The sequence below is a fragment of the Neodiprion fabricii genome, chromosome 2, assembly GCF_021155785.1.
Source record: "Neodiprion fabricii isolate iyNeoFabr1 chromosome 2, iyNeoFabr1.1, whole genome shotgun sequence".
NCBI lineage: Eukaryota > Metazoa > Arthropoda > Insecta > Hymenoptera > Diprionidae > Neodiprion > Neodiprion fabricii.
In genome coordinates this window covers 15055542-15066979 of record NC_060240.1, presented here as the reverse complement: position 1 = coordinate 15066979, position 11438 = coordinate 15055542, and the positions used below count along the sequence as shown (strand labels likewise).

General features: G+C 41.0%; 1 protein-coding gene across 1 annotated transcript; it reads right to left on the bottom strand.

The window, feature by feature from the left end:
• Positions 1 to 3934: 3934 nt before the first annotated feature.
• On the bottom strand, positions 3935 to 9690 carry LOC124177047. Its single transcript, XM_046559097.1, has one exon. It carries the CDS (start codon positions 8957 to 8959, stop codon positions 7301 to 7303), a length of 1659 nt encoding a protein of 552 aa, XP_046415053.1. The 5' UTR covers positions 8960 to 9690; the 3' UTR covers positions 3935 to 7300.
• Positions 9691 to 11438: the final 1748 nt, after the last annotated feature.

Here is an 11438-nt window from a genome sequence, read left to right as displayed (position 1 = left end):
ATTTGAACCATACATTTTTTAACACAACTATGACTGCCTTTTCGTGATACCAAATTTATTGCCCATTTGGTGAGGAACCTTTCTTTTAAGGATGAAAAAAATATTTTCATTTTAATTGAATTCAAAAATTTTACGGAAAATTGTAAAACTGTTCTGCTCAGGGATTAGGAAAAACAAATAACGACCGTTGACCAATTTGCCACGGAATGGTGTATACGCCTTTTACCCATATTCCGAAATATTTAAATGCGTGCAGGTCTCCGAATCAACACCAATGCCGCTTAATTATTGACCGTGTTCTTTGATGACCCTGTTACAGCTAAACCTAAAAAGCGAACATACGTGAATGTTTTCTGCGGTATGCATTTTTCAAATTTTACAGCTTATTAATTATATATCTAGACCGAATTTTCGGGTTCCTCAAAACCGTCTCCTGCATAGATTACGCATAAAATATATGTTTAATAATTAAGGCTATTGATGTCACTTCGCGACCCAATCGGATTATATAGTATAATGGATTTTAGTTTACGATTATTTAATGAGCCAGAGGACTCAGTTCAATGTTTGCCGTGGTTCTAGTCAATGGTTCATGTAAATTACTCGTCAAACTTCAGACCCGTTATGGCTGATCATTTCGCGTAGTAGGATCAAGTCCGTTTCGCAGCAATCATCTATGTTATGACTTAATAACACAACAGATGATACGCGTCACTTTACCACTCGATTACTCCAGCTTACACGGGGAAACACGTGGACTCAAAGAAAATGTTATGAGTATTTATACCAAAAAATTAGGTACACCAGTTGTAGTAAACCCAAGCAAAGAATTATTGCACAGAATTTTGCAATTCCCGTGCTATTTACCAATTGTCATGAATTTTCTCATGTCGAGTTCATTTGGCCTTGTGTGTTTATTCGCCGGTAATCTCCTGAGGAATAAATAATTCCAACCACAGACTTGATTTCGACATGGTGCTGCAGCTCCATGTGACGAATGAGGGATAATTAAGCGAGAAATTGACTCGACCGAGAAAATAGTAATTGGAGCAAACGGACGAAATTAGTGACGACGTCTGAACTGGCAAGTACTCGTGGTAGACATAAACAGTTATGTGGAGCGTCGATATGTAATTAATGTGACGATTACTCGTAACGTGTTTGGTATTACTGACGAATAGACATTGTCAAACAGAATGGAACTACGGAATTTTCTTTTCGAAGCATAAACGAAGAAATCTCAAAGTTGGAAAATTGAGGAAAGTCATGCAAGATTCGAAATGGTCAATTTATACCTTGATATTGTTGAGGATCAGCCTCAGGCCTTGAAGCGAACCTAGGTTACGGTCCACCGATTTGAAATATGCATTTCACGATCTTTTTCCTCATTCCTTTCATCACACTTCTGAAGGTCAGACAAAGCACCAAGTAATGCATAATCAAACAGTCGCTAACTTTCTTATCTGTCGTCTGATTTTGCTTAGAATCGACAGTGTTCGAAATTTCGATGAGATCAAGCCACCTTCCAAATTTTAAACCGATGCGTTACCGATTCGACTAGACTCGTGATCGTTCTTTTCTAACGAAGAAAGAGAAGAATTTCTTCATCATTTTCAAGGCTCGTTATAACTCGAAAACAGTTTGGTCGACATCGTTCTAATTTTTAAGAACTGACCGGGGCTATGAGTCACACAAATTTCAACGATAACTGTTGACTGGTTTAGGAGCATTGGAGCATCGCTTTTTTGCATAAGGTACAATCGTACATTGCAGGTTTAAATATATAAATTAACCTTTTTTATTTCCGTTAAAAATGAAAATTACAATTGTTACCGGCAGTGGAAATTCGGTCTATTGATTGTCTAAAGATATATCTTACCATGTATGACGTTATAACTCTGTTGTTTTCATTCCGTTGTACAAGCTATAATTTCTGTTCAATTATCAAAAAATATCGTTCAATTGTATGGCAAAGGTAGTTGCGTAATCTGAAAATGAAAGTGACCAAGTTATAGCGACTTCCGGTTCGAAACCATAAGTGTGATTGAGTTCAAAACCTTATTGGCACTTCTTCACTACAACAAAAACATAATTTCAAACAAATTTTGTTCAAATCGATTCAGCGGTTCGACTGGAGTCCTACTAAAAAAAAAATTCGCACCCAGCCTTACGAGAAACAACATTTCCAAAAAGTTCCCAACATTTTATTTTATTGTTGAAAGACCATATTGCAAAGGTCGTTTAAACGTTTCGAAAGCAGAAATGCGATTGGATTCAAGACCTTATTGGCACATCTTCACCATAGGAACAGTGTTCTGTGCAAATTTCATCTGAATGGCTTCAGCGGCTTGACTATATTCCTGCTCTCAAGAAATCCGTTCTCTCGTACATCCATTCCTGAAAATATTTGCGAATTTTGTTTTGGATGAAGCTTGTGTCCCGGTTGATTTCAGGAATTTTAATGAATCCCAAGTTTTTTGCAATGGCAGAGAGATAAGGCAGATGTGATAACACTGGTCAACAGTGGTTTTGTTACTCTTAATATTTGAGTGGTCTTAGTAAGCTTCGGAGTAAGTTTAGTTTTTCAAAAACTAGGTCCAGTTATTTATTTTGTCGACATTTTCATATATGACTCAGAAAAGCAAGATTTAGAAGAAAAAATCGTTATTTATAAATATCTAAAGTTTATCAAAAAAATACTACACGAATTAGCAAAAGAAATTTAGTAAAATATTTAGTTGAAAAATGGTAACAAAAACTTTTAAGTCAATTTTTGGAATTACGGTGTTTGAGACCGAAGAATTTACGAATAAAATCATGAAACTCTACGACCTAAAGCACTAAAATACACGGAAAAAATCAGGGCAACAAAAAAGTTCTTTTTTTTTTTGTTGAGCTGTGTAATTGTTCCAATCACATACTAACCGTAAGTTCGAATAGACAATCTGTGTAATTTCAGAAGGTGCTTACGGTTCACTGTTCAGCAATATTTCTCGACGTTTGCTGATTACCCGTAAAGTTCCAAATATGGCAACGACTAGGAACATTTCTCTTCAGACGAAACGTACATTCTGTCTAATTATACACATTATCATGCCTTCGACGTACGTATTGGGAGTAGTGCACAGTTGTAATTCTTCAATATCGCGAGAGAGATGCTCGTATTTATGATACTGTATACTGTATATAAGTTGTCATTTGTTCTAGTACCTACAAATACCAAAAATTACTGAATATAATAAAAAGTAAACGAACGTACCAGCTTACAGGATGAGTTCTGAAAATTCACCAGTTTTATTGTCTACATCTAGTTAATGCACACCTTATGCAATTTCTTTGTTCAGAAGTCGGTGATTTTCATCTACACGTATAGTTGGGCGCAAAGCTTACATAGAGAATACATTGCATAACACTTGGTGAATTCAAAATCGTTGCCTAATATATTCTCCTAAAGGACTATAGTTTTCATAAGTTTGTTTCTGTTCTTGCACCATAGTTAGAAATCATAATATATACATATATATATTTCGCCGCGCTCCTGGCTTGCACAACGCGAGTTGTTCACAACGTCGTCCACCTTTTCATAATGTATTACAACCGCAACTGTATTTATATACATATATACACTGCATTGCCAACACAGCGAGAATGAATTATACGTACATGAATAGTAAATAGATTTAAACTGTCGCGAAAAACATAAGACAAGTGTAATAAAATCGCACAATGTTAAATTATGAAAATAATGTGAAGAAATGATTTTTCCAACAATATAATACGGCAGTGCGTTTATTTTGTAAAAATTCATCTAAATAAGTAATTAGAAATGTTGACTGCAAGGTACTCAATATGGCTGGAACCTGTCAGTGAATTGTTTGTCGTAGAATAGCATAGGTACATGGGATCAAACTTTATGAATGACTTCGATGATCGGTTTGTATACTATACGTTTATTATTGTCTCTTTATTACCTGCATAACACGCATGTATAATAATATATTCACATATACAATCATTATTATTAGTGTAATTATTACGGTTAACTTTGTTATTATAATTGTTATTATTTTTGTTGTTATTATTATTCCTTTAGATAACATTATTAGATGAGTCTTTTTCGCATACTGGATGGCACATTCCTATCGGTGCACGCTCTAACACATGTAACGAGAATATTACGGCATTACTATTATACATAGATATATTATATTATGTAAGTTATGTATTTATATTTATTGATGCCTATTCGTATATATATGTATATATATATATAAATATATATAAAAAAAAAATTTAGTGAAGATAGTTACATACTAATAAAGCATAACTACTTCGATGTATATAAGATCGTAATTTCTGCGAGAAAAGTAACAGCAAAAATATATTCTACAGGCACAACAATAACCTTAATATTTAATATTGGAATAAAATATTACGCACAAGGTTTTTCATAATTCATATTTCATGAGTTTTCGGGAAGACATAAATATCGTCACAATTTACGTTCAAGTAATTAGAACTCACCGAACATATCTTGTCGATCGGAATTCGATGTCGATACGCTTGTCAAGAAATTGAAGAAAGTTTGCAGAGAGTAGAAAAATGGCGGAATATTCATCTTCGCGCGGAAGCACAGAACTAAAACGCCTCAAGGTACCCTGGAGCTAAGGGTTCAAGAAGTTTTTACCTGGCCTGCCAAGCAGTTTCTATATTCATATCGCGGCCTAGCCTCAACCATAGTGAGAATATGGTTGCCGTAGAATCCGTTTGCCTAACGGAGCTTGACGTTAATGCTCGAACCTTACTTGAAAGTCATTGACTCCGGGAGTGGGGCAGAAAAAAGATAACCGACATACCGAATAGTAAATAATATAGGACTGTTTGTACTCGTCACGTAACTTCCTTTTCGTATTACCTGAAGTGAATTTGAACGGTAAATCGAACGGGTATTTTGCGAACGAACGACTTTGCCATGTGTTGCTTATAAATGTCACCGTTCTATCGGCGAATTAACAGTCCACATTCGATTTTCAAAATAGACTTTACAGAAATAGTAATCTCGCCGCTTCAAAGAATTCCTTTCGTTACTGTTGACGATATTAGAATGTGCCGAGCGTTCCGTTTCTGCAAACGTGCTGAATTCAAAATCACATTGTCATGCAAATTACATCTAGTGAAATCCCACACTCTTCGTTCCGGAATATTTTGTACCGAATAGAATCGTGCGGGGACTGAATTTCAGAGCTGAAATTTTGGCACAAGTGGATTTCATTGCGGACGAAAATTTCCGAAAGTATTTGTAATTCATTCATTTGAATTATGGTCAGGTCGGTTATCAATCATCTGTTATTTTTCTAACTAATGGTCGAAGCGATGCGATTAAAGACATGGTAAATTTTGCAATTAGCAATTTACTTCGAGGTATACCCTCTCCGACTATTAACGGGTGTAATTGCAACATCCACGGACGAATGCACGCAATCTTGAATAGTTCTTTCGTCTGCAGCGTAACGCGTGTTTCAGACCAATAATTGCAGGGTGCCGCAACCGATTGGCATCGGATGCGAGCGAGTGTGAAATACAACGACTAGCATGAATTTCTTGTAATAATATCTAGAACAGGAATGCACAACTTACTAACATCTCGTGGCATGCAGACTCGAGTTATCGGTATTACATTATAAAATCGGTATTTTTATCCGACTGACAAAATTACCAAACGGTTGCGTGTTTCACTGTGCAAATATTATAACAGATGGAATCGTGTTTCATGTTCAAATACTACTTACGATATATCTTACTAACCAAATACGTTGTACGTATGAAATATTTTATTTACAAGTGAACGCAGTCAGTTTTGCAATTGAAAAATCAACGATTGATTGAAGTTTCTTTTTCTTCTCTAGATTAGGTACGTTTCGGCCGATTGAATTAGAGTAAAATAGTGTATTCTAATTAAGAGTGAACGTTCTTTAGTGGCTTAAAAGTGCTTACGAATGTGAGAATTTAAAAAAAGAAAATGGAGAACCTGCATGATTTACCTAGACACGATAATAATTATCATGTAGCATGACGTGTACGCTGCAGCGGCATTGACTAAAGAAGAAGACGCATCACGATGCTATCACATGATCGTTTTTATTGAATCGTTTATTTTATAATAATCATACACACACTGTGTAATGCGTATATTGTATTCGTAGTTCTCCGGCGCTGGTCTTTGTACCGCATAAAGCGTTGAAGAAGAATATCAAGACATACTTGTTACAATATTAGCAATACAATAGACTCTGCGAATTCGATGTATAATTATTTGAACCAAACAATGCACCACGTTCTTGGGCCACACCGCACCCAGTGGCGTTGACTAAACATTACGTAACGGTACTCAACTCACAGCTTTAGTTATTCGTTGTCTTGCTCACGGGAAAGATATTTTAATGGAATTCTAACACAAGGTTAAAGTTTGTAATATAAGTTAAAGTAACAAACTATCGAGGAAAAAACGATATTTTGTAACCTTAACTTGCCTTTGAAGGACTTTCAATTGCAGAACTATACGAGCATGCTTCACGTTATAACACTGAATTGAATCTCATATAATTCTAAAATCGCGAATTATCGAGTTTTTAAGGTTTCAAATTTCAACCTTGTATATTCTAACGCTGCGTTAAACGAATACGCGATGACACGACGAGTTTGATTGACGTCATCCAACGAAGACGAGAACAAACCGTCCATGATGTTTGTATGTACACGAGTGTTGATTACGCGTCGATGATGAAAACAGGAATCGCGTATCACTTTGCCTCGAGATAGAACAAGTGCTTATTACGAAGTGCCGACGTAGTGAGCGAATCGTATTTTAAACCTCTTTTCTCTCCAGAATAGGTTATGAAATCCTTAGAAACTTGGATGAATGATGGTATTTGCAGCAGTTGTGCCTGTGCGGTAATTGAGAAAAGTTTAAAAAAAATTAACGAAACCACAATGAATATATAATACTTGCAGCAGATTTTTACTCGCTTTGAAGTTATGGACGCCGGTAATAAGTAAATTCCATATTTTTCGTATTTCGACATCAATCCGCGGCATTATTCTCAACGAGTACACTGTAAGCGCGACAACAAATGACATCATTTTCCAAAGTTTGAAACTGTTTCGTCACTCCGGAGAGTAAAAAAGTGTAACGAAATACGGTCAGCTATCACATCTCCGGCACTCCGACACATCCCCTTAACGATACATGGTCGGATCGAGTCTACAATCAGCTCGGCTGCACAATTTCTGCAAATATGTGCTAACGAGGCCTTGGCCTTGGTTGGGGCTGAGGATGTGAAGCGGGGCCAGGTACGCCCCTAGAATACGGCCCTGGGGAGTTCTGATGGTGGCCCCCCTTCTCAGGACTGTCGTCCAAATTCAGCCCGGCAACAAGCTGGGCGATTTCACGATCCTTTTTGTCCTCCTTGGGCAAAGTGGTGCCGTTTTGAGCGCTGAAACCGAGGGACGCGAGGCTGCCGTGACTGCGACTCCGATGTTCGGCGCGAATGCTGTAGGAAAAAGCCCGTTCGTTAAGGTGTCCCTTCCGGCGATAAATCCCAGTCCCGAACCGCGACTCTGTCTCCGCGTTGTCCTGGGGCTGCGGATCAGGGGCGGTCAAGTCGGCGTGAGAAGCTGCGAGCCTTCTAGCCGTTCCCAGAGTCGAATTGTCGGGTTCCGGATGCCGTCGGGCCCCGCGGTTCCTCATGGTGCCGTACGATCGTACGTCGCCGTACATGGCGGCCTGGGGCGGCACAGGAAGCGGGGCGTAAATCGGCACGATCGGTGTTGCGGTGGGAATGGGCCTTACGCCACGGGGATGCGCGTGGTGAGCCTTTCTCGGCAAGGTCGCCGCGGGGACCAGGAGAACAGGCGCGGGTCTGCCGAGGGTCCCGGCGACGGATCGGCTGCTCTGCGGAACCGAGTGATGCGGGTGGTGGAAATGCTGCCGGACGGGGTGCCCGAGGGTGTGATGTCCGTGTCCGTTGGCGTAGACTTGATGGTGCTGGAGGAGTTGTTCCTCGTGAGCGCGGAGGTTCCGCTTCTTCAGTTTCCTGCTGGCGGTAGTCTTTCTCCTGGCGGTGGCTAGTTCCTCGTGGATGAGGGGCTGGGCAGGCGGCGGTGGCGGAGGCGGCGGTGGCGGTGCGACTAGCTGGCGGGGTCGCGAGCCTCGTGTGCTCCTCAGCGTGCCATGCTGATCCTGGTAGACGGCGTCGACCTCGTCTCGACCCCGAGCCCAGACCTTGTGGTTCTCGTTGCCGTTATAGAGGCTGAGATCGTCGGTCGACGCGTCGAGGCGGGGCGGCGACGGGCTGTCGAGGGTCGTGCTCGAGCCACCGAGGGTGTGATAGAGGCTGCTGGCAGCCGGGGGCGCCGGGGCTACGTTGGCGGGGTCGAGGCCCTTGGCGTAGCTGCTGTCGGCGTAAGCGTGGAAGCAGCAGCGAACGAGGGCGTTGGCCGCCATGTCGCGCTTGCAGATAAACGCGTGACATTCGAGGACCTTGATTCCCGAGGTCCGCCGCAGCACGGCGGCAAAAAGGGGCGGGTGGTTGGCGCTCGGTGTTCTGGCGAAGGGCGAGTCGAGGGGGAGAAACCGCGTAGTCGAGGGCTCGCTGCCCCCGCCGCCCCCACCTTTTACATGCCTAACCGCTGCGCAGTAGTGCAGAGCCTCGATCGGAAAGAATCGAGTTATCTTCTTACGGTGCTCGTCAACGTTCTCGAGCAGAAGACCGTTGCTCCAGACGCTCAACCACGAATCAATCCCCCGCGCTCCCAGCGCTCCCTGTTCCGGGTACAATTCCCGCAAGGGTTCCTGCACCCCCAGCAATCCCTCCTTACTAGCATGAGGTACCGAACTCCCAAGGTACAGGACCCTGCACCGGCAGTAAGGTGTAGCGTTGTCCTGATTGGCGCCTCTCATTTTGCGCCACGATCCTTTCCCCACCCCCACCACCCCCACCCCTCGCCGCCTCACCTCTTTTTAGGTTACACGGAGATCGGTTAATAAACAAACTTTTGATTATGCAGATAATCTCTGTCCGCACTCTCGATGAAAAACGTAGCAGACTGTTTCAAACGATTTATGTCCTTTTTATAACTTTGTACCTCACACTCGACGTATTCTTCCGTTTCCTTATACTTCACGCACACTACACTGTCTCGTTCACTTCTCGGCAGCAGCTGTAGCTCGCACAGCTCAGGCTCCGCCGCCTTGGCTGAGAAACGGTCAAACCATGATGGCCGCCGCTCCGGCAATGTTTCCGTCTTTCTCGCTCCCGGCGGTATGCGGTCGCGTCTCCCCGCAGCGTTGGGAGCCTCTGTAACTGTGGGAATCGACTGACGACTTCGTTGTGTTGGTGAAAGAATTCTTAGGTGCGGCACAGCAATCCGGTGCCGTTTCGCTGTTCCCTGCGCCGCGGTTTCGCGGTGGCTCGTCGTGTTTCACAAAACACACGGCTCACTTCTGCACCGCCGCACTTGCGATCTCACAAAACACCGATTGCCTAAGACGGGTTCGCGTAGTTTCGGACAGCCACAGCCGGGCCGACGGACTGGGCTTTGCGCGGCTGAGAGACAGGCGGTTGAAGCTTAGGCGGTCGGGCCCGGACTGACTAAGCTGCGACACCGAGACTCCGGCGAACCGGCCCATCGCTGGGCCCCGCAAAACTCCTTCTGGGGCCCACGATCCACAACGCGAGCCTTGACTGACGCTGTATTGTATTAAACATTTATGCAGATACACATTTGTAGTTTACCTTTACCTTTTCACACACCGTTGAAAATTATTGTGAATTTACCTACCGTACTCATTTACTGCACAAAACAGTTGTCAATTTACGAATCCAACTTGAAAATTTACATATTCGGTGGAGCGACGTAAGTTACTATCTACTTGCCTTGACTTTACGATTAAGATTTATATGAAAAACAGAAAAAAGTAATTTGAATTTGCTAAATTGTGTGGTAAATATGTTGCATTTGTAAATCGAATAAACAGTGAGAATGTATGGCGAATTCACTGTTCTGTATTCGGATAAAGCTTGAGATACAGGGTAGGAAATTCCATACAGAAATTTTTAACATTATTGCAGCGAAGATTCAACCTATGCGCTGCAGGGTCAGGTGCTCTTTACGGGATTATAAGGTCAGACGTTTATTCCTGTCATACATCAAGTATTATGGATTTACGGGCCCCACTGTCTGAAACGGTAGTTAGAAAGAAAGAAAATGTTATTCAGCCCAATGACAGTGAACGCGAATGAAGCAACGTCCCTACTATCCGATAGCAATGAATTCGAGTAAATTCGAATTACATAAATTGGAATACCAACGTCTTGAAACAAAGTTTTATAGCTATAACGTTGACAATGAATAATCTCTGATATTTGTCATTCGATTCTCACGTTTTTCGATTTATTTTGTTCACCATAGAGATTTCGAGAGATTGCTTCAAGATTTTTTAGAATCAGTTATCTCCAGAGTTCAGTAAAATAGAAAAGTGTACAAGTACGTTAGGTACCGCAGATCTTCTAGGCAATAATCACATTTGCGCGTTACAACTATAAAATAATGCTGTAAGCTTTCTTGAGTAATCTTCAGACAACTTGTAGAAATCTAAACAGCGAGTAAAATGTGTCGAATAAAATGAGAATGGGATGAAAAACATCAGAGTTTAATCATTTTGGATGTTCTAATCACGAATCTTATCTCAATTCGTTGATATCTTACTTTACGACATTACGAATTTTATCTGATTCGTTGTAATTAAGTAGCAGGGATGATATTTCGTTCGTGTTCTCTATCATTGGCTCTATAAGTGACATGACTAGGGATTTTTCAATCGATTTTTTCCCTTTTCCCAACTTTTCATTCAGACGGTACACGACCAATTCATCCTCAAGTAGTCTCAGAAATGCTGCAAAATATGCTTACAACTATTGCGGGAACTGTTATTAAATAAAAAAAAAATTTTTTAAACATTGGAATACATCAATCGTCGTGTCACGTGGTACTTAAACAAAAACATTATGTTGGAATATTCAAAAAAATGTAATTCTAGAATCTTGTTCCTTTGGTTGAGTAAGACACAAAAACATTTTTCACTCGCTTTATATTTATTGTTACAACATGTTTATTGCTGAAAGAACATGGTTATGCGAGACCCTCAACGGCAAGAAATATGTCTGTAATCCTGAATAATTATAGCCTGTCCAACCGACAATATATATTGGTTTTTAGGATCATTTTTATGACGAAAATGTCATAAAAAGAGAAAACTCGATATTTTGAGAACAACTTCAGAACATTCAGAACAAGTTCTCCGACTTCACACGTATTTACAAAATATTACTTGAATTGATTTTACTTCTATTTATTGCTTGGTTTTATGAGAATAATAA